Here is a 23747-nt window from a genome sequence, read left to right as displayed (position 1 = left end):
GGAATGCCAGAAACTGGTATCACCAAATTCCACAACTTAGGAAACTGCAGCCCCAGATCATTCATGAACTATTTTGAAATATCTGAAGGTTTATCTCTGTTACTAAATTAACATTTCAAGGTCTTTTATCTTCATAAAACCCACAACTGACAAAAGCCCTATACATAAGCTTCTAAGAAATGTTTACAAATATTATGGCAAAAAGAATTTATTCAGGTTTAAATATAGGTCATTGATAGGATAATTACATGTTCCTAAATGAGATGTACTTATTAGAAGTCCTGTAAGTAATGATAATAAACATTCCTGCATGCAAATGTTCAGACATAGTTTATATTTTTGTTAGTACTTTGAAAACACCCCAGAATTCTTTGTTTGCAATTCAAGGTTAAGCTTCTATTTACCAACATTTTCTACCTGCCTTTTCACAACAGCATTTGGCATTTATCTCTAACAATACATTTTTGCCCTCTCCTCCAACTGTCTTACAATCCACCAGATACTCAACCAGATGAAAATCCAGAGCGTATTGCCAAGAAACAAATACAGAACCCAAAATTCTCCGTGCTGCTGTATCAGTGATTTAAACCTTTTACAGTACCATAACACCTAAACACGCAAAATGTACAGTAATGTATTCTTATGCATGACCTTAACCCCACACTTTAGTTGATCAGTACAGCTACTGATCCAGATAACCACTTTGGCAATTTTCATCAAGACTCCAGTCAAATCTTCACATGATGGTATCTCAAGAATATCATCCTCTTATTTACTACTAAGTTGCTATTTTAGATCAGCTAGATATGATCAATAAACATGTAATTTTTTTACCTGTATTAGAAAAGCCAAAGCTAACAAATTTAAGAACAAACAAAAAAACCCACAGCTGACTGTTTTTCAAGCTCATTATTAGTCGGCAGGCTTGCTCAGTACTCAATGCTTTGTCAAATTAACCAGGTTTAATACAGCTAGACTATTTGTAACCATAACAGAGCTTAACAGGGGTCTTAACATCTTTATAAATCATGAGAAACATTGATAAAAACCTATATGCATAATACTTTTCCATTTAAAAACAGCACAATAAATTGTAACACTCCTTTGTAGAGTCAAACAAGGTTAAAAGCTAAGCTTCAATTGAAAATACTTCAAGTACTTAAGTTTTCTAAAGTGTCCAAGAATGCACATCACACACACAACAGAGCCAAAACAACATGCTTAACGAAACACTAATACAGATAGCTGTTTGCACAATTACATGCAGGTCCCATCATGCCTAGGTATTGCATAACATAGGATAGTTAACAATAGAAGGTTTAAGAACTTCGACTGCGCTATACTGTTACTTCTGCTGTGTCACACTACAAAAAAAATACTTCATTAATTACAGACCATACTATTCTTAAAATCAAGTGCTACGCTGCATTTCATAGAGGGGCATGCTGTGAAGCTAAAAAACAGAGCTAATTTAGAGCATGTGAAGTTCTAGGGCATAACATCAGTATATTGGAAAAAAAATACGTTGTTGAGCAACTGCAATCTGCATTTTGTTCATTTCTTGTTGGATATATAAAACTAACTTGACAGTCATTAAGTACAATAACTTTACTTGTCCCAGTTCAATCCCTAGTGGACAAAACATGCACTACAGAACCCCTAAATTTCACTTAACAAGACAGTTAGCCTTTTGAAAAGAACAGTTAAGTGAACACAGGATATATTTTAAAACCGTTTTCACTATCAATGAGAAAATATCTTGTAGGCCATTTGTTACGCTCCTGCTGCCAGTAACAAACCTCCTATCAGACCCAAACAACAAAATACTCTTTATAACATTTCAAAAGGGCAAGTAGGAAGAGTACCAAATAAACTGAGTGGTTTTTTAATGCTCTTCGCAATGAGATCCATTTACATGCTCAGATAAAATAGTAATTTCTCAGTATTTTAAAAAATACTGTTACGCTATTATAGTCATGCAAGTCTGTGCTTTCACATTTTTATTACCTCAAAATCACCTACTTCCAGCAATGAATAATACGCATGCAACTTTTTTCAGCACTTATAACCATTTTCAACTGTTTTATGTACTTTAATAATATTTAAAGCTTCTGCTCAGTAGGAAATTATCAGCTTACCTGAAAAGTAATCATTTCAACTATACCACAAATCTTACTCCTTCCACTTGCAATCATATTTATTACAGTGAAACCAAAGCGATCTGCAACCTACAGTAACTTGCTAAAACAAATGTGCAGTTCATTATTTTTAAATTTAAAAAAAATAATCTTACCTTGCCCGTCTTGTGATCAAACCAGACAAGAGCATGGTTCCTGGACAGCACCTTACAGTCAAAAGTTGCGTTATTCTGAGCTGGCCGGCAGCGAGCCACTGAGCGGCCGATCTTGACAGGCTCGTCCAGGTAGACATGACGCTCCTGAAACGGATGAGAGTTCGGGCGGCAAGTGAAGATGGCCAAGGCTGAAGGCATCGAGGACAGATTGGGGTTGCCACACCGACCAGAGATGAAGAGAGCCTCTTCTGATGCAGACTGTCCTCCACAATTTTCACCTCAAACCTCCACAGCAACTTTATATTAAAGCAGGACAAACATTATTGTATGAAAGGCCTAACAACTCATTGTTTCAGTGTGTAAACTAATTCTGGCAATAATCCAGTGAAAAAGCCCCATTATGTCTTTTAAGAATATCAGCAGTGGCTCAAAAGAAGTCTAAAATGTACAACTTTCAATCCATCCTCCTCTGGAAGAATAGGAACAAGCATCTGATTCCTTCAAAGAGAAGCAAAGGCTCCTTGAAAGAAGGATAGAATGTCTTAAATCCAAGTAGATGAGTCACACAAGTACTTTTGTTTTTAACCTCAACTGCCTTCTCACCCCCCTTCCGTAAACAACACTGACCAAAATTCCGACCAATGCAACATGGAAGCAAGGAAAGGTTTAGGGAAGGGGGATGAGGGAGAAGGATTAGCGTCCCCTCTCAAAGCATACAGATCGGGAGTCGGGAGGTGAATACAAAGCCCTCACTCCACACCAGGGGTCTAGTCGCTTCACACAGCAAGCCGCATTTCACCATCTTCACATACTGAAGTGAAGCACAATAGGTGGTCCTCGGTTTAGGATGGGGTACAAGGGCTATACTGTTTTCTTCCCCTACACCAGATAAAGCTGAACTGGTCTAGGGTTTCAGAGAGCCGCTCAGATAAGGAACTTGATAAGGCATGGAGAGGGCTTCCAACGCTCCTTCTCCCGGGGACACCCTAACGCAGGGGAAGGGTCCCTCGGGGACGGCCTACAAGGTGCACTGACAGGTTGCTCCCAGGCGGTGCCCGCGATGGCTCCGGCCGGCGGCAGCGAGCGGGCGTCCCTCGGCGGCGGGGCGGCTGGCGGCGGGGCGGGGCGCGGGGGCCGGCGGAGAAGGGAGGCGAGCAGGGGGCTGCTCCAGGAAGTCCCCGCCACAAGCCCCCGGCGCGGGGAGCGGCGGCCCGGAGAGGCGGCGTCCCCTGCGCTCGGCTCAGCCCGTCCGCAGGTGGCGGCGCATGAGGAGGGCCCGTTCCTCAGCCTCCCGCGCTCTCCCTCCGCCCGCCGAGCGCGGCTCCGCGGGCCCGGCGGCGGCCGGCCCTGCGGCGGCGGGAGAGGCCTGGCGGCCGGGCCCGGACGCCTCCCGCTCGGTAGCGCTGCCTCTCAGGCAGCCGCCGGCCACGAAAACTTTCCTCCGACCTGCAGAGCCGAAAACAAACCGGGTCAGACTCGTCCCTCGCCCGGCGCGGCCCCGCGCCTCCCCCCGGCCTAGCGCTGCCCGGCCCCGGGGGAGGCACGGGGCGCACCAGGGCTCCGCTCCCTCCCTTACCTTCAGCGCAGCGGCCGCCATAGTGACTGGAAACCTACCCGGTGTAGCAGCGGCGGCGCTGCCGGGGAGGGGCGGGGGGCGGGGGTCGGGGGGGAGGGCAGGCGGTGGCGGAGGGAGGAGCCGTCCTCGGCGGGGCCTGGCCAAAGGGAAGGCGCGGCGGCCGCCTCCAACCCCCGCGCGGGCGGCGGCGCAAGCGCAGAGGCGGGGCTGCGCAGGCGCGCGGCGCGCAGTGAAGCTGCGGTAGAGGCCAAGGCCCCGCCCCGCCGCTGCCGCCGCCGTCTTCCGGGTGCGCGCGGGGAATGCGGGCTTGGGGGGGGCCGGCGGGCTGAGCCGTGAGGGGCCCCGGGCGGGGCGAGCTGAGCGGCTCCCTGGGGGGCGGGGGGAGGGTGAGAGGGGCTGCTGCGGAAGGGTCCGGTTAGGACGAGTTAGCAGGTGGGAGGGGGGCCGGTCGCTGAGGTGAGTGAGCCCCGGCGCCGGGTGCCATGTCTGTCCCCTCTCCGGTTCCCCTCAGCTGCGCCCTGGGCGGGACTGGCCTGCCGTTAACCAGGGTAGCCCTGAGGAGAAACTGGGGTCATGCTTCATCAGCAGAGCCCTCATGAGAGAGTGCAGGATCTCCCCGACATCCTTCTGCTTTCCCCGTTGTTCTTCTTGGCGTTTTATGATCCCGGGTTGAAAATTGTGGCAGCCGCAATGCCTTTGCCGTGCCTGGGGGAGCGGGAAGCGCTGGCCGGGCCTGCCTGGCCCCGGTTACCGGCTGGCAGCTGGAGCCGGGGCTGCGCCACAAGGCCGCGACAAGGTCAGCATAGAATGGGGCTGGGGTCTCTGGTGCGGTGTTTTCCCTCAGCAGGTCTTGGAGCAGCATCCAAGGTCATGTTTAGCCCCTTTTTCTAGAAGCCGAGGAAAGGTGGTTCCTTTTCCAAGGTCATACAGTAGGCTAGTGTGAACAGGTCTCTCTGGTCCGAATTAATTTTTAAGTCCATCATTCCCTGTAAAGCAAACAAGTGGAGATTGTTTGATACAAGGTGTTGGAGGTGTGCCAGCACTATAATTACCCTGTGACAAGGTGTTAGGATTAGGGATATGGGGGGGATCTCTGACACCAGGAAGGCCAGGCAGCCGTGGAGGCGAGAAAGTGGGGCTAGGCCAGGCACTTTAGCTAGCAATATATGAGGGAAATAAGCAGCAACTCAGGTAAGGCAGCACAGTGTATGAGAGAAAGCATGACTGCTGTGTTGTTAGTTATAGCACAGTAAAATCGCAGGGCTGTTCTCATTTTTTTCCCCTTTATGATTGCACGGTGATTTAGGAGAGATGTGATTCATCACAGCCTGGTTTTCTTCTGCTTCCAATGATCCAATGAGGAAAAAAACAGCAAAACCAGGCTGTAACATCTGTGTATGAAGCAAAGAAAATAAATCCCAGATGAGAGAAGAGTCTGATTTTTTTAAGACAAAAAAAGAAAGGCTAATAGGTGGAAGCTTTAGGACTATATGTCCACAGTTGTCAATTCTGACAGGAGAAAAAAAAAAATATATATATCTGGCACAACACTTCCTGGCTTTCATCAGCTTGTTTATGAGACTGTACTATTGTGGTAAATATATTCCTAATTTACTGATTTTTTAAATAAATGAAAATTCTTTATAAATTCTTTATTAAAAAAAAATATAAGCTATTGCTTATAGCACATAACATAAGGTGCCATAAGTAATCCAAAGGAGGAAGGAAAGGGGTATAACAAGAGTATGGGGGAAATGAGGAATAAATGTAAGTCTATCAGGAGTTCGATTTCAGGGGGAGGGTTGCAAAAGTAGAACTAACTGAGAACGTTTTAGAATTGCAAAGGCATAAAAAATGGAAACAAAGGGTACTACAGGTGCTGGAATGAAAAGAATGTTTATGAAAGTACTTTTTGTATTTTTATATGCAAAATTAATGGAGAAAGGAGCCTGAAAGTGAAATTAAAGATGAAGAAAAATTATCATCTTTAGGGCCTAAGAGAATCAAGTAAAAAAGCTAAACTGAGCAGTGAATATCTTTTTCTGATGTTCTCTGTAAATATCTATTATTTTTAGATATTGAGACTGAAAAAAATTTCATACTGTATTGCTTGTGCAGTATCTTGCTCAAGTCTTTCTGCAACCAGTAGAATGAACTAATACTCTTAAGTATCTGTGTCCTTTAAACTGGAAGCCACTGCCATATTAGGGTAACCTGAACCCTTCTCCATCCCCTAGAGAAATCCCATTTTGATGGTCTCATGGGGGAAGCAATGGTATGTGCCAGCTGTCTTTCTAATACTTTTTGGCACTGCCAAGTGGCTCATGTAACAACAGAGTTCTACCTTGGTTTTCAGCAATGGCATTAATTTGAGCCTTCCTTTTCTGCACGAGTGACAGCTTTCAGAGCGGTTGGGTGCCTTGAATTCTCTCTGGGAGTTTTTGAATCCTATTTCAAATTGCCTTATGAGTTAAAAAGTTATCAGGGGCAGACTGATAGACTGAGGTAAAAATATAGAAAGTGGTTGCATTCTGAAATGAGGGTATAATTATTGTATGGGTATTTTTATGAGGTATTTGATGTTTACCAGAAAGTGTCCATCTTAGAACTGTGGAAAGCAACAGGTGGATGGAAAGAGTTCAATATAAAATGCTCAGCCACAGTACTATGCTCAGCAGGAGTTAGGGAGGATGTGTAAGCATGAGTGTAAGTTCATGCTTCGTTTCTGTGAACCACTGTTTGCCACACAACCAAAAAGAGGCCATGAACTTTGGCAGCCATGTTAGGTAAGGGCAGCAAGATGCCGCTTAGGTGGCCATCCTTTTTCTGGGCAGGAAGTCCTTAAAACATTTGATGATAGCCATCATAGCTGAGGGCAGAATCAGCCTGCTCTACAGCCATCTTAGATAAGGGAAAGGGAAGGGAAGTGAAGTGGCAGTCGCATTTGGCCCCTAAAGAGCTGCTGTCCATTTCAGGATGACGAAATGCAGGAGAGGTAGAGTTTATGTGCATACCTGCCAAGCATCTGGATTTTGGCTTAAGTGTGTCAAAGTGCAGGAGAGATTCTTTAGTCTTAATGACTTAATTAAGATCTGCTGAAGGAAGCCTGTTGTGAATTGTAAACTAACTGTAACTGACTAGAGACAAAAAACGCTGAGCATCATTATAGGCAACTCGGCACCAGATTTCTGAGTATAGTGCAACGGTGATCTAAAAGGCTACCAGAATATTAATAGACTTCAGATTAAGATTTGTCAGTGGAGACGTGTCCTGAACCAGTTGCTTAGTGGGAGATCCTGACTCAAGAGAGATTGTTACATTTTAAATGAATGAGGCAAGCTGTATAGCAAAAGTTCAGTTTCTAGTATAAAACTTGATGCAAACTGGTAAAGCGAACAGAATAAATAGGTAAGGAGAAAGTTGGAGATGCACAGTTTTCCACTGAGTTCTTATCCCTGAAACTCATTCATCAGTAATTTACTAAATGAATTTCATATTGATTTTCAGCAATACAACAAATTCTATGTATAATTGCACTCTTTTAAGCCATACCAAATTTTAAAATATGACAGTCTATGAAGGCATTTACTGCTACATAGAGCATATGGAAGTATATAGAAAAGTTTGAACTGTTATTTACATCCTAATGTATCCTTTGCAAAACAAAATTGCCTCAGAAGCAACTTCTGAGACATTCAGAATCAAGCTGAACTGTCAAAAGTGTAGAACTGTTTCAGAGCAATAGGTTCATCTTCCTGGAGCTATAGATGTGTCAGTTTGCATGTTGACACTACAAAAATGTGGTTCACAGCAATCACTTTGTGTCCACTAGAGGACTGGGGGGAGGACTAGCTGCATGACATGTCAGACTGACTAGGTCAGACCAATATTTGGTGATCTGTGGTTGCTTTTGAGTTGCAGGGACTGAAAATATAATCACTTTTTTCTTAAGTAGGAAAAGTGGTCTCACAAAGCAAGCTCATTAAGGAATGGCAAGATTATTGTGACATTGTGGTGGTTCTAGAATTTGTTGAAATATTCTGGTTGCAATTCTTGACAAAATTCACAATATTCTGTGCATGGATGATCGCGCCTGTCACTGGACGGTCACAGGAGTAAATGGTGCAGTTGCAGTGTATGTCAAGACAGCAACAATCCCATTTGAATTTTTGGATACCTGTTTGTTTTAGGAGCTTCTGAATACATATACATTCTACAAATGTGTTCTCTAGCAGCGTGTTTCTGTCCATGTTGGTGTGTCATGAGAAGTAAATGGAGTGAAATCATGTTCTCTGAATGATGATCATTACCAGAAAATAGCAGGTATTTGCTAATAGGTTATTTGCCAGTTTCATGATAGCATTGAAAAAGAGCCAGATTGCCCTAGATTAGTAAAGATCACAGATAACAGAAAGCCTGTAATATATCTAAGAGCTGATTTCCACTTCAGTTTTAACGAAGTACTTTGCTACACAGTTTGAACCACTATGTAAACCACTTTGTAGAAGACATTGGTATGTGTCTGCTTGACCAGAGTCCCTCTGCTTCCAGTGGCAGTGGTCACACAAAATCCTTTTTATAAGCTCACTGAGCTCCTCCTTAAAACTTACTGGGACTTTACTCCCCAATCCTCGTGTTGGAAAACTTTGTTCAAAACCTGACTTCTCAGTGATTAGAAAATTTATTCTAATTATCAGCCCAGATTTATTGAAGGGTGGTTACACTTTCTTGTAGCACTATCATTGTTCTCTAGTTTCAGACTTACTTTCTGTTCCTGATCTTTTAACTCTGACTGATTATATAAAAAACAAGTGCATTATATCTCAGCTTCCTTTTGAAAGAATGAAAAACTCAACTGGCTTAATCCTCTCTTGTCATGTAGATTCTCCATTTATCTGGTTGTCATGCAGACCTTTCCCTGATCCCATTTCTAGTTTGCATTAAGCTTACTAAAAGATACTTGTACCCAGTATGTACTTGTAATAATGTAACAGACAATTATATTAATGTATTATACATAGTAAGCATATGTTGAATATACTGTTTAATTTACATTAGATATTGAATATATGCTTATATTTATACAGTTATATATAAAATACATTGTTTATAAATGTACTCTATATATCCTGTCTATATATACCAGTTTTATGTCAATAACATGTATATGGTATATATAAATAGTATAACATAACATGCATACTATTAATACAGTGTTATGCTAACGTATAACTAATCTTACATACAATGTTTCTTCATTTCTAATGAAATTAGGTAAGCTGGTATATCTGGCATTTTCATTGCTTTATCACACAGTTATCCTGTAACCTGTTTTTAGTTGCTTTTCTGTTAATATGAGGTGGACTTTTTGAAATGTTTGCATTCATGTTTTGTGGCTGTTTGAAAAATAAGGAAAAGTGTTGTAAAAATAAGCATGAGATTTCTGGGTCTTGTTTGTTTGTTTTAAATAAATGTATTTATTAGACCAGATCTAGTTTTCAGATGCAAGTAAAGTATTGCTTTAAACTGAAATCTCAAAGAGGGAGGCGGAGGGGGAAGGTGAGATGAGCAAAAGATGTTTATCCATTTTTTTGGTGTTGCTCAGTGGATGTGAACAGCCTGCAGAGTCACTCCCTACTGAAGCTGATGGAAATTGGCCAGCCAGCAGCCAACACAACATTTGCTGCTACCTGATAGAAAGCATCCTGCTGAGAGAGGCGGAATAGAGCAGTAGCGATAGCAGCTGTAGGAGCAAGATAGAGGGTGGAAGAAAGCAAGATAGGCTCAAATGCCAAACGGTTTTGGCTCTTTAGAATCCAGCTGTCCTACACAGGCTTACACTCATTTTTATTCCAGCAACTGACGTCACAGGGGATGCTTTTTCTAGAAGATGCTCTTGTGCAAACCCCGCCGAATATGTATATGAACAGATTGCTGGCTTTCTGCAAAATGAGGCGGAGTTCATACAGCTTTGTAAGGGCAAATTCCATATGCAGAGTCCTACTGCTCTGTGAGACTGTATTGCAATATAGCAAAGCATTCTCTGTTAATAGGTTCTCAGCTCTGAAGCCTGTATTTTGTCCTGCGCTGATACACTTCTTGAAGGAGAAAGCAGTCAATTTCAGTTCTTCTAAATATTACAATACTTAAAATGCATGTAGTTTTTTTTTTTTTCTTACACAACTGACATCCTTTCTCAATTGAGGAAGATCTTTGCGTTTTACCAAAACTAAAATGTATTTGAAATGGCTAGGTGAAAATCTTCCTGAACTTAATGTTTTCCTAGTAATTAGGAATATCTTCAGTAGGTGAGAATCCTATTTTTTTTTTTCCAGTGACTACTTTCTCAAAGATCATGTCTCTATTCTCTGAACTTTCTCTTGCTGAAAGTTTAGTTCCATTAAGCAGCAAGTGGAATTAAGTTATTGGGTATTGTTTGTCAAACAAAATGAGCAGAGAATACCAGTCTGAAGTACTTTATTCTTCTTACTTGTCTATGTTTATACTTTCTGTTCACATGAAGACTTAGAAATAGATGCCAGCAAAACCCAAAAGGGAATACATGATAATAGTAGCTAAAATGTTGTTCTGCCCATGATAGCAAGAATGGAAACAGGGCAAGGCTTGTAAGAAGCTGTAAGGTGGTATCTTCTCTTAAACCAAGCGATAAGGCTTTTGGCCAGGCCCTGTCTCAGCTCTTAAATGGAAACAGCAAATGAAATAGCACTGCAGAATCATTGCTCTGAGTTTAACCTGATGAAGCTGTGTCTTAGTCATGTCTTATTTTGGATAGTAATCTTTTACAGAACTTGGGAGTTAACTACTGGAGAAGTTTGTGAATCTTAACCTGGCATCATGGTAAAATACCTGAAGCAACTAGAGACAGCAAGAGCCTTCCTGTACAGCCACTCCCGCTGCACGCTACCAAACTCCATTCATATCTTGGTTTATATCTAAAATTTACTTTGCCACAAATGGTTTGTGATAACTGAAAGCGGCTATATCTTAAATTATTACAATGATAATTTTGCGTATTACAATTTTGTCTGAGTTGTATGTTTGTGCTTCCTTTGTCTAGGAAATTACTATCATGATCAAAGCATACTTTAAAATTTCTAGTAGTTTGGTTTTGATAGATAAACAAATATTGTTAATGGGTGTTAAGGAAGCAGTGCATCTGAAGAGGTGTAATTTCTCTATTAAGTATGTACAGATGTGGTATCTCAGGTTTAGTATTTGCAACTTCTGTTGGGGAAAAACCAGCACGTAGAATTCGGGCAACCTGCCTGTCTGCATCTGCTACGGTTTCGGCTGTTCCAGTAGCAGTCAACCAAAAGTCTAGTGTGAGTAACTAAGTAAGTTACGGGTTGGGTGGGGGATTATTTTTTTTCCCCCTAATAAAGTAGCTATTTAGCACTTTCAACTCCAGAAAACGTTTCCTACTGAAATATAAATGGGACATGGATTGCGCCAAGAGCATTTGAAAGCTCTTTTATTATTAAATAAAGAGCTTGGCTTTTGGCTAAGGCACTAAAATAGGTTTTAAAAGATTTGGATGCTTTCACTTCTTATTATTCCAATTTCCTATGCAGGGCAAAGCTCCCCAGCCGTTAGCCCGTGCGGAATTTCCGCGGGCTCCCGAGCGATGCGCAGCGTTGCGCGGGCCGCGGTGCGGGCACGCCTGCGGTGCCATTCATGACCGAGCACGGCCTCATCCCACCCGGGGGTGCTGGGCGCCGACGGCCAAACGGGGACAGAGAACGGAGATCTACCTGCCCGCCCGCGCGTTCCCCCGCAGAAGCGCCGGTGAAGGCGGGCGCCGTGCGCTCGGGGGCGGTTGCTCGGTGTGACCCCCGCGCGGCGCGAGCGGCGGCTGCCCGCGGGTGGGCGCTCCGAGGGCGGCGGGGCCGCCCGTCCCTTCCCGCGCGGGCCGCGGGGGGGAGCTGCGCGCCTGGCGCGCCCCCGCCGCCCCAGGAATGGTTTGGGCTTTCCGGCTCCGCTCGCCCCCTCCGCTCCGGTGCCCGCTTGGACTCTCCCGCTTCAGGCGGCTCCAGTCCCCGGGGGAGCGCGGCGGGGGCGGTGCGCCGGAGGTCACGTGACTCCCCGCGGCGGCGCTGGGGCCGGGGCCGGGACCCAGGCCGGGGCCGAGGCCGAGCCGGGAGCCGGGCCGGCAGCGCCATGTCGCTGCGGGAGCGGAGCCCGGGCGGCGCCGCTGAGGCCGGGGAGGACGCGACGGCGGCGCTGGCGGAGCCAGATGGCCCGGACCGGTGCCTGTCGCTGCTGCCCTGGGACCGTTTCTCGGCCTGGCTGCACTGCGTGTGCGTGGTGGGCTTCGACCTGGAGCTGGGCCAGGCCGTGGAGGTGCGTGAGGCGGCGGCCGCCGGGCTCGGTGGGCTGGCAGGCACCGCTCCCCCCCGGGGCGGGCGGCTCGGCGGCGGGGCCCCGCCGGAATCGGGTACTTCCTCTGGTGCCGGCGTTGCACGGCGGCGGGGGGAAGCCGGGCGGCGTGCGGGGGGAAGCGCGGTTGTGCAAAACCCCGAAAGGCGGCGGGGGGGCGGGGGGGACGCGGCAGCTGTCACGGAGCCTCAGGTGAGTCCGGTTGTGCTCAGCAACCGCTTTCCATTATGCTGGTGCCAGGATCTGTGTTAAATACCTCGTCGGTTTCTTTATACACGAATAGCACCCCTTTCCGTGACATCTTGACGTTAAGATTTTAAAAGAGCGTAATAATAACGTGAATGCAAGTGGTCTTCCTCATTAGTGTTCTCGGGATCGCAGGGGTTATGCAAATGCATTCTCTGAGTGTTGGAAGCAGCATGCTGTGGCCGCCGGGTGCGGGTGCCACTGACGGGCTGCAGGTGGTGGCTCCCGGCTGCTCCCGCACCGGGTGCAACGGGCGGGCGGCGGTGACACTGCCCGCGGAGCTGCGCTGGGACTGCTCGGGCTGGGAGAGAAAGTGGAAAACAGAATTTTCATTTGGATCGGTTTCACATCCTGTTCCACCCTCTTCCCCATGCGGCTGTGCAGCAACGGGTGTGCAGGGAGAAAAACCTTGTCTTTTTCGCTTTCTCTTTTTCTTCTTTTTTTTTTTTTTTTTTAATTAAAGTGGTGCTGGCATGAATGTATGCCACACTGGCCTAAAAATTCAGCCAAGCTAGTTATTACAATATTTAAAATAATGGCATTGATACGCATTGTTGGCTGCAAGCGAAATGCAAATAAAAACCCAGCATACTGTGCTCATCATCTAAGTTCTGTTCGCTTGACGCTTTGTGGTACTGTTAGCAACAAAGACAAGAGTTTGTTTATAACCTGTGGGTTAAGGAGATAATGTGCTCAGTGGCTGAGGGAAGCACGGCGTAGCCACTGTCCTGTCTGCAAACAACTCTGTTAACAGTGGCGTTAATCTTAGTTGAATGCATGCATAAAATGAATGTCCACATAAGATGTCCACATAACTAAGGCCTGTTATGTTGCTGCAGTAAGAATAATTTCAGTTTATGTTGCTGCAGTAAGAATAATTTCAGTTTATGTTGCTGCAGTAAGAATAATCTTAGTTTCAGTTGGCGTTGTGGGAAGATACACTGTCTAGTGAGGGAAAGGAGCATGGATTCAAGCCTGGTCTGTACTCCAGTCATCTGAGTAGATCATTTCAGCATCATTCAACTGCTGAGTTACGTTGGAGTGTATTGCTTAGCATAAGATAGCATAGCAAAATGTTAAGAAATTAAAAAAAGGTGATGATAGGTTTAGTAAATGCAGTATGCAGGTATTCCATTCATATGTCTGCTTCTGGATGTAGTTATACCAATAGTAAGTTGTATGGCTGGACATCTTTGAACAGAAGACTGAGGGAAAAAGATACTGATTGGAACACTGTATGGCCTGGGGATAGAAAGTCTGCTTAAGTCGGAGACCAGCTGGGGGATATATTTGTTGTTTTCTATAGAGCAGGAAATACGTTTACTTATATTTTTGGTGAACAAAATTACATTAGATAACTGGATGTTAGCGTTATGGCAATACAAGGACTCGAGACTAAGTTAGTGTTCTTGCATTGAACTTCTGTTCTTGGATAAGCTTGCATCTGTGGAAGCCCTGAAACCTTCTTTGAAACAATCTTTGAATTTATGTTGAATTTCCTCTGCTTACAAGCTAGCCACCCATTTCTGTAGTTTTGCGGGTTTTTTTGAGGAACAACTTAGGTGAAATTTAAGTCTCAGTTTTGTCCTCTTTCCTGTATGTTGTTTTCTCACTTACTTGCATAATCACTGATTTTATACATGCATTGGTGTTGTTTTTTTTTTAATGATGGTGCTTCCATATCTTATGTTGTGTTGCAGCGTTCTTGATTTCTGTGTTGTAAAAACTTAATAAATAAATTTACTACTTTTCTGTCAGTACAGAAGCCATGGCTTTTTGAGTGTATTCCTTGAGCTTTCACAGTTCCCAGCTCTCATTTGGGTCCAGTGTTTATCCTTCAAGAGTTGCTAGTGATATAAAGGATGTTTTGTGATTGAATTTTGATGACTGCCACCTAACTATGCATTGCAACAGATTTCAAACAATAAACGTGTTGTTAGGTTTCTATGCTGCATTTCGTATGTGCAAGTTAAATTGAAAGGATGTACTCTTGCTCTCTTTTGAGACCTGTTGCACCAAAAATACCAAGTACTCTGAATTTTTTAATGCATCTCTGTGGTCTCCAACTGGCATCCAGTATACCTTGTAAAGATGGGTGATCAATTTAGCTTAAAAACATATGAAAAATAAGAACAGAAACATAGTATTAGTAGCTTACCGTTGAAAATAGCCTAAGGCTAGGCAGGTATTTGAGGGCTGTGTCATTAAAGTATTTAATAAAAGCCTACTGTTTATACCGTTTATTTTCAAATAAAATAATACTTTTTTTTTTGTAGGTAATATATCCTCCACATTCAAAACTCACCGATAAAGAGGTGAGTCATGGTTGCTGTGTAAGTGCATGATTTCTTTTTAAGTTAGTAATTTCAGGATATATAACGGCTCTCTCTTCTTTTTCCCACCCTTCAGAAAACCAATATTTGCTATTTGTCTTTTCCAGATTCTAATTCAGGTAAGTGCTTCCTTCACTTCTTCACTCTAGTCGTCTGTTGTTGGAGTAAGCTGTGTTAAAAAAAGATAGAATTTGACAGTATATATTCATGGTTTTAGATTGAATACTTATATGAACATCTTGATTAATACTACAATACAGAAAATTTGCAAATAAGGTTAAATATGAAACTGTAATTGCCTGTATTACAGTAAGGTCTGAGAATTCTTTTTTATTTTATGCAAGTGAAGTATCAGGAATGTGCATGTGTAAGACCTTCCAGATGACACACATGCAGATGTTTCAGAATACTTTGCAAGTAAAGAATGAACATCTTAATCTCGCTTTTAAACAAAATAACAACATTGATGTTGTAGAAACGAGTCACAGAATTTGAATAAAGCAAATGGAAGGGATGTGGAGGAACCCTCTCCTCATAACGGAATAAATGTCTATTTTTCTAAATTCATAACAGTGAAACTGACTTCTAAATTCAAAAGCATTTAGAAAGAAAACTTGTGAAGGGAAAACCTAGGTTATCTTACATCTTCTCTATTCTTGATGCTTCTGTCGCTGTGTGTGGTCCTGCTTGCTAAATTATTTTTTAATCTAAACCTCTACTGTTCTGCTGCCAAAGAGGAACTGGAGGCATGTGGCTGATGACTTGGACTACTTGCAAGAAGATATGGCAGAAGTACAGACGCTTCCTTTCTCATTTATTTCTTTACAAAAGTCAAAACCTGTAGTAACAGATTTGTCCCTATAACTGCTCTTACTCTGTGCTTTTGGTTGCTCTGCAGCATAACCACCCTGATACGAGGTGATGCAGACGTGTGCTTTTAATATGTGTATGAGCTCTCTTACATAGTTTTACAAAATATCTTGGCTAATTCTTCCCCTATGTCTTAATGTCATTAAAATGAAGATATTTTCCCTGTTCTGGATTTCCTGTATGTAAACAGAGGAAGAGCTTCTTTCTGTTATTGAAAGAGAAGATGAGTCAACTGTATCTTCCTATTACTCTCATTAACGGTTATAAATCTGTCCAATCTTCAAAAGGTGTATTGAAGGTAAAATATAACGCATTAGGAACAAAAGCTGATTTTTATTTATTTATTTTTTCAAATAAGAGTGCTAGTAAAATTGATTTTAGGAGAACAGGTATATGGTAGGGACGGTTTACTTTCAGCAGGAAAAAATCCCACGTTTTTGCCATTTATAATGTGCCTATTAAAAACCTGTAGATTCTTGATCATTCATGGTAGGTTGAAGTTTCAAATTATGCAGAGGGATTCCCTACATAAAACTTGTGTTGTAGAAATTAGCTGGGAGTGTATGCTGTCAGTTACAATTATTTTTTCATCAGAGGCTAGAACATAAAATAAAAGCTTTGTGTAATACAGCAGTGAAGGAAGTTACTAGTTTGCAGCTAAATTTGAAGTCAGTCTTTTTCGTAGGTTTTCGTGGCTCAAAAGATAAATTCAACTTTTTTTTTCTTTTACGACTACAAGTAGATATCATTCTAGGACTTGTAGTGGCTATGAATTTAGGGGGGGGAATGGATTTAATCAGTTACTAGATCACAACACTTTCTGTGTTTTTTAAGCTGAATTTCCTAGTGCAGTTGTCTTTAGAATAATGCTTTTGCATTTTCTGCATGGATAGCTGAAGAAAGAATAGACGTTTACCAATCTTTTCAAATTCCACATAGCGGAAGAGCTTGTTAAATAATAAGTCATCATATTATGAAAGATATTTCAACATATTAATAATTAAGGGTTATTTAGTTTTAGGTCTCCTGTGTATAGCTTTTTATAACTGCTTTTTTCTTTTTGCTTTGGATGAAGCAAACTAGCTATGAAAGCTTGGAGCACCAATTTAGTGCTGTGTCACTGGCAGGTGCGGTGCTTTTTCTTGTTATGCTTGGATCCATATTGTTAAGCACTTGCTTTAGTTACTTGTTTGAATTGAATGGTTATCTCATCATAATTATTTCTACTTCTGGTTTTGTTTTGGTGCATTGTGGGTTTCCTGCTACAACTTCAAGGGGTTCTAAGACTCAACCTGAATGTTCTGAACATGCCAGTATTAATCCACGCTGCCAGTTGCACAGCCAGTGAATTTGGCTCCGGGTTTAGGGTGTCTGTGGCTGCTGCAGCAGCATGTATCAGACTAAAAGAGAAGAAGATTCAGTTGAGCTTTTAAATCTGGAGAATGGAGCTCTGCCTTACTGTTTAGTCAGTCAGCACTGGCTGATGTAAGACAGGGCAGCTGTGAAGAATTCAGATATTCAGTAGTGACTTAATGATTTTTTTTTTCTTGGAGGTCTTTGCAAATTAATGTCTGAAAGCTGTAAGAGCAAAACACTAATGAAGAAATTAGATTCAATATGGAGAAGCAAGTGTCCTTTGCTAGCTGGAAACTTACTACTTCAACAATGGCTATAAGTTTAATAATAAATTATTTTTTATACTTACTGACATAAACGTTTACAATGGTGAAGTTAGTTTGTTTACTACAGATTGGCAGTGCTCAGGAGGTTGTCTTCATTGTGTTCATGTTAATAGCAGTGCATTCCAAAGGGACTTTTTTTTTTTTTTTTTGCAGGTTTGCTAGAGTGAGTAATGTATCTGCATGATGTTAAGATTCTAGCAGTCCCTCTTGTTGCTATTTCCCTGAGCAGTACATTCTGTTTAGCTTGCATAGTTTCTACTTGAACTAAAGTTTTTTTGAGCTCTTTTAATAGCAGACAACATTTGTAATGGTGAGAACATAGCCATGAGTGTATCTGTGATAGAAGTTCTGATGTTGCAGTTCTCCTGTTCCACCTGGAGTAAGTTTCTTTGATATCTGCTAAGAACTTAGGCCAAGTTTATTTTCAGACTGCAAATAGTCGCTATACTTAGTTACATTTTTCTTTCAGAAATTAATTTTGATAGAAATGAGGGGAAACTTAACTCATTGGGAGTATTACTGGGAAGTAGTGCTTGGTGTCACTCAGTTTTCCACAGCTACTTCTGTGACTTTCAAAAACAGTAAGTCTTAGGCCCGCAAGTGGAGTTACAAGAGATCAGCATAATATACTCCTACGGAGTGACTTACGTATGAACTGTTTGGTGCCAGAAAAAGGCTAAGCATGGTGATTCTACAGAGAAATGACATGTGGTTAAGATGATCAGAACTGTACAGACAGACCAATAAAATGTGTAATAACAGTAGGAGGACAGCCATTAGTAGATCCATTTAAGGACATGAGTCTAATACACTCACTGTGAGGCAGAGTGACTTTTTTCTTGCTGAAGGTGGGATATTTATTGTTGCTAAAGATGTCAAATTTTTCAGTTACAAAAACATAAATGCATAAATGGTCACAATAGTAGGGCACAAGAGCAGTGTAAAATAAACAAATCGAAGTTTTTATACCTCTTTGACTGTAAACAAGGCTCAAACTCCGAATACTGTCTGTCTCTTTGTTGTTTATCTCTTCCCCATACATAGGTTGTCTTGGGGACACACAATTTTGTTTTAGATTTCGACGGTCTCCTGGAAGGAAAGTCTCACTGTGTTGTTTTTTGGACCAATTGGATAGAGATCTACCAGTTTACTTAAAGGTTGGAAATAAGAAAAAATGAAGTTAATTTCTTTCGGGTAATGTTAATTTATGGGTCTTCACGCTTAAATGTAATGCTTGAAAAACAAAATCTCTGAACTGGATATCCTGAAAGACAAAGCTCAGCAAATGTGAGTGCCATTAACTATTCTTTAAGTTTTATTACTATGGATTTTGGACTGCAAGGAATTAAGTTGAGGACCAGGCCTGTTTTGTTACTGACTAGAGACTTTGTAGATCAAGTTGTAAAAACCATTACCTTTTTTGAAATCTGAAGTGCTTTGTAACTTAAAAAAAAAAAAAAAAAAGTTGAGATGTCTCTCTGTTTCCACCCTTCGTTTTTTGGAGATGTCACGGTTATCTAAAAGAAGTAATGACCAAAAAGTTGTTCTCATTGTGTCCTTGTGGTATATTGAGGCCTTTAACTATGTTAGTGGGAGTCTGATTCTCAAACTCAATTTAGATCTGCTTATATGGCAAATACTTGAATTCCTCTTTGTAAGAAGGATGAAGGTGATGTTTTATCTTTGAATTGTGGAAGCATGCTCTCACATATCTCTTACAAAACTAATACATTGAAAGACTAGTTTTTTTATCTTTTCAAGTCAGGCTTTTAAGGTTTTTAACTGCTAAAATCTGTTAAATGCTGTTTTGCAAAATTATGAGTGTTGATTTATTCCTCAGGAAATTAATTCTATTTTTGCTTTCATGGTGTGTCAGGAGAATATGATTATAAAAATAGTAAAGCCAGAAAGCACAGCTGTTTCCATTTCTCTTTGAAGTACTTATTTTTAAAAAAATGCCAACAAACAAAGTAATCCTTCTAGTTTATTGTATCTAATCAACTTTGGAGCTTGCAGGGAAATAAGCTTTTAAAAAGCATATCAAATGCTTCAGAACGAAGGACAGTATCAGGTTGTTGTATTGAGTTATTTCATTTCTTTCACAGAAGGATTCAGCATATTACTATGGCTATGTATATTTCCGACAAGTTCGAGACAAATCGTTAAAAAGAGGCTATTTCCAGAAGGTAATTTCAGTTCTTTTAGGAAAATATTAATTCAGAAATTAATTATTTTTCAGTGACCTCAGAGGAGCAGGAAGAGTATCTTGCTCTCTTAACTAGATTAATTTTTGATTTATAGTAAATTGGTCTAATTTTATATCAGTTAAGCTATGTTCCAGCTTCACTGTCTGAACAGAATTTTTTTTGTGTGTTTAAAAACAAACAGTTGGGAACTTCGGGGAATTGTTTGGTTGCAGTTGCCTGTAGTCAAATGTGTGGTTAACTTGCATGTGTGGAAAAAATCACACATGACATTCTCTGCAGATAACCAATAGAACTGCAGTAGAACTGAGAGCAAGGGTGAAAAAGTTATATTTTGTTTTGTTATTCTCTGTTCCAGTCACTGGTCCTCATCAGCAAGCTACCTTATGTCCATCTCTTTCGCACCATGCTTAAGCAAATAGCACCAGAGTATTTTGAAAAAAGTGAAGCTTTCCTGGAAGCAGGTAGCGATACAATTATGTACTCTTACAGTATTGCATATTTCTTTTGGAGAAATAACAAATGACACTGTCACATTCTAGTTTGTCTTTCTGTCTTCTTGCAGGGTAGAGGGTTGAAACTTTAGCAGACTGGCTGAATTTTTAGATTATTGAACAGAGATAATTTAATTTTGGGATCCTCCATGGGAGAGTTGAAGCTTGCCCCTAAGAAACATAGATCTAGGGTTTTGTTGTGTGTTTCAGGATCAGTTCAGCACAAGTAGCTGATGGCAGTGCTTAGTTTGCACTCTTCACAAGTTGAGTCCTTTGGGGCATTCTGGCAACTTTTGTTAAGCAACCGTACAAATGTCCTCTTGCATGGGGTTTTTTTTTGCATTATTTCTTTTTTGTTTGTTTAGTTGGTTTTTTACCAGAGGGAAAAAGCAACAGGGCGGCACTGATAACAGGTGCCTCAGCATTACCTATAGAACTTCAAGAGCCAGAGGGCCAAAAGGGAAAATTATTTGCTCTTTGCCTAGCAGTGCTGTGTTCTTTGTACTGTCTGCCCTATACAACATTCATGTCTTTGTGCTTTCACTGAACAGCAATTTGTGGAAACCATTCTTGGTGAAGGAATTGTACTTTTTAATCACCCATAGATAAACAGGGTTTTTTTGACAGATTGTATTATGAACAAAATAAGCTCATTAGAAACTGCTAGAAGTAGTGATGATATTCATAATTGTTTACAACAAAATGCTGACAAACTTTCTAGGTGAGCTAGAAAGCTAGCTTTTTCCTTAACTACTTGTGTTTATCTGTTCTACAGTAGCTAATGTACATAACTGTGTGTGTCTTTTTCAAATTTTCTTAATATATATCTTCATGATTTCTCATATAACATTTCTTCAACTAATTGGAAGTCTAGTTGCTACATAAAAGGGAAGGCAAGAGGATACTGTTCTCTTGAAATTAAAAACTTCATGGTTTTAACAAAATAATACATTAAGAATGTCAAAAAGGCTGTAAAACTTAAGAGTTTAAGTGATCAACAGATAAGTAGAACTGTTGTGGGTTGTCAGCACTGATTTAAAATCGCAGTGTGCACAAAGGTGGCTACAGTATCGTGGGTTACAGCATATATAAACTAGTTATAAATTATACTTTTTCTTTAAGTTTGTAGCGATGTTGATCGTTGGCCAGCACCAATTCCAGGGAAAATACTGCATTTGCCTATAATGGGTATTATAATGAAGGTAAATACTCCTGCACTTAATTTTCTCTGAGAGTGTTTTCCCCTCCTTTTACTGTACAGGTACTCACTGTATTCTGCCTTGTTTTCAGAGTAAAGTTCTGGGAGCTCTTGATTAGATTCCTTGATTGGGGGGAGGAGGGGAAGATCTTTTATGGTGCATAGGTTAACATGTAATTTCTGTAGATAACTAAAAAGTGATGTTTCCATACAACTACCAATTGCAGTGTCTATTATCCTTCTGGACTATGCATTCTAGGAGACTTTAATGCTAATTATATTTGTCAAATCAAGCATTAAGTAACGCTTCAAAATACTGAGAACTAAGTTCCAGTCAGGCAAGTTATTAATTATATTGATGACAATCGTTCTTGTTCCTGAAGTTTTAACAAGTAAAAGTCTTTTTTGGCCTGCACACCAGAAATTAATTTCTTGGTCTGTTGATAATTTTCATTGAAAGTGAAATAAGTCTGAAAAATGCTATTAAAGACATTGTATATAGTGCATGGGGAAGAACTGTAGATGTTAAAAGTTGTTAAGAACTGGGCTTCTGGGAGCCATAGCATCTTCATATGAAATGCAATTAAATGGATTTGATGGATCCAGAGGTTACAATCGGAAGTACATTCTTAGCAGGTACTCTCAGGTTTATGGCTAGACGCGTGTACATCACCAGGGAGTGGAAAGAGAAGTTTCTGAAGCTGTTCTGAAAGCACAGATTTAATAAAGCAGTGTTCTGGATGCTGGGTGGTAATGATATGAGTGTCAGGTATGTCTTGTTTGGGTATTGCCTGCATTTATCTCATCAGTAATTCTTATCCATGACAGTTGGAATTGTGTTCCTAAACTGAGTAAAACCATAATTGCCATCCTCGGTGATACTGTCCCTGTTTTTCTAACACTGCTGGAGCAGTCAGATTTAATTCTTATATATAAATTGCTTCCAGTATGATAAAATTTATAGTACTCAGACTTACAGATGCAGACTGAGGTCAGTGAAATGTATTTAAGTTGTTCAGCCTATTTGGATTCTGCCTTATACCCACCAGGATGTCTTGATATTTTAGGAGAGGATTTTTTCTAAAAAGTAATTCTGTACCACCTTAAAACCCCATAACCTTATTTCAGATCATTCTCTCCAACATTTTTACTGAAATTGTTGTGATAGTTGTGACTGATGTTACCAATAGTCTTCTTTAACTGAAATACAATTTCATACCCTAATATTCAGTTTGCATTGTAGTACCATGTAGTATTTATTGATTCCTGTAGCGATGATCTGTAGTCTGCAGCTATGTATTAATTGTTATGTGGGTGTTCTCTAAAGTAAGTATCATATGGTAGTATATCCTCTTTAAATGTTACATCTTGTCTAAGTCAGCGTTTTAGGCCTCTGCTGAATTAGATACAAGGAAAAAAAATAATCTTTCTTTTTCTTTCAAAGTTGCGGATTCCAACATACCGTGACAAGCCTGGAACAACACAAATAGTACAGAATATGCACCAGGTAGAGATTAGATCCTTCTGTTGTATGTATCTCCAAGAGAAAGCTAAATATCTGCCTTCATTCTTTTACTTAAAACTTGTTCATAAAAGACTGATAGCAAATCCTTATATACTTTGATAATAATGAAATCCACAGTCTTTGATGCTTTGAGGAGAGGAGTCTAGAGTTGGATTCTTCATAGGAAAGGTATTCTAACCCAGTTACCCCAAGTGCTTCAGAAAAGGGATATCCTGCCTGGAAGAGGATAGTTGGCTGAAAAAATTACTGAACTTGAGCATCCTTTTAATGGGTGAAACTATACTAAACTAGGGCTTTTTGAGGACGAAAACCAAATTTTAAATCTTTAGCCACAGAAGATGGCTATAAAAACAATCTCTGTGCCTTCATGTGCTCTATGACTGTTTAAAATAGCTTCGATATTTTACATCTTTTCTGGACTGAAAGTTACATGTCTGTAAGTGGTATGTGTGTGTGTTGGGGGAAATCTTGCTTTTAGCACACAAAATGGGTACTTGTGGAGATAACGTAGTATATACTGCAGTAGTACAGTAGTGGTGAATAACTAGGGTATATACCATCTACTGTCTGTAAGCATTTAAGAGAGACTTTCATTTAATACCTAGGTATTCTGATGACTAAAAAACAAGCATTGCGATGTCTTTTAGGCAGATGCTCAGATCTCCATGGCTTTACCAACTGTTCATGAAGTAGATCTTTTCAGGTAGGAGTTTGGTCTGATTTATTCCTAATTGTGAATTCCCACAAGTCAAAGATTTATGACATTTCCATAACACATATCTCATAGCTTGCAAGCCAACATTTATCAGTATTATTTTTAATATTCTTTTTCTGTAAAGCTTGCTAAAAAAAATTTCAGACAACATGCAGGCTGAAACTGCAATAAATAAGCAAGTCTGTTAAATGTTCCATTTCACAAGAGAAGTTTT

The 23747-nt window shown here is 41.0% G+C and overlaps 2 protein-coding genes and 1 long non-coding RNA gene across 34 annotated transcripts in view; 2 read left to right on the top strand and 1 right to left on the bottom strand.

Annotated features, from left to right (window-relative positions):
* The window catches only part of LOC119147336 (sarcolemma associated protein), an 89627-nt gene extending 85642 nt beyond the window's left edge, over positions 1 to 3985 (bottom strand). For 19 of the 31 annotated variants that reach the window (XM_037386158.1, XM_037386157.1, XM_037386165.1 and 16 more), the window contains exons 1-2: positions 3870 to 3985; positions 2294 to 3739 (exon numbers count right to left, since the gene is read on the bottom strand). In XM_037386158.1, coding sequence (XP_037242055.1) covers positions 2294 to 2491 — 198 coding nt within the window. In that variant the 5' untranslated portion in view covers positions 2492 to 3739; positions 3870 to 3985. The remainder of the gene's footprint in view (positions 1 to 2293; positions 3740 to 3869) is intronic. The other 12 variants (XM_037386186.1, XM_037386189.1, XM_037386171.1 and 9 more) reach the window with 1 other exon arrangement.
* Positions 3986 to 4260: 275 nt separating this feature from the next.
* On the top strand, positions 4261 to 10909 carry LOC119147429. Its single transcript, XR_005104026.1, has 2 exons — positions 4261 to 8192; positions 10676 to 10909. It is a non-coding gene; the product is annotated as an uncharacterized LOC119147429 (long non-coding RNA).
* Positions 10910 to 11961: 1052 nt separating this feature from the next.
* The window catches only part of DENND6A (DENN domain containing 6A), a 28209-nt gene continuing 16423 nt past the window's right edge, over positions 11962 to 23747 (top strand). Inside the window, exons 1-9 of one of the 2 annotated variants that reach the window (XM_037383664.1) lie at positions 11962 to 12230; positions 14789 to 14827; positions 14922 to 14964; positions 18442 to 18554; positions 19503 to 19583; positions 19960 to 20065; positions 21218 to 21297; positions 22738 to 22800; positions 23466 to 23521. In XM_037383664.1, the coding sequence (XP_037239561.1) occupies positions 12048 to 12230; positions 14789 to 14827; positions 14922 to 14964; positions 18442 to 18554; positions 19503 to 19583; positions 19960 to 20065; positions 21218 to 21297; positions 22738 to 22800; positions 23466 to 23521 (764 nt within the window). In that variant the 5' untranslated portion in view covers positions 11962 to 12047. Of the gene's footprint in view, positions 12231 to 14788; positions 14828 to 14921; positions 14965 to 16035; positions 17777 to 18441; positions 18555 to 19502; positions 19584 to 19959; positions 20066 to 21217; positions 21298 to 22737; positions 22801 to 23465; positions 23522 to 23747 lie in introns of those variants that run through there. The other variant, XM_037383665.1, reaches the window with a different exon arrangement.

The sequence above is a fragment of the Falco rusticolus genome, chromosome 4 (genome assembly GCF_015220075.1).
Source record: "Falco rusticolus isolate bFalRus1 chromosome 4, bFalRus1.pri, whole genome shotgun sequence".
NCBI classification, from domain to species: Eukaryota; Metazoa; Chordata; class Aves; order Falconiformes; family Falconidae; genus Falco; species Falco rusticolus.
This window is presented reverse-complemented; position numbering and strand designations above follow the sequence as displayed.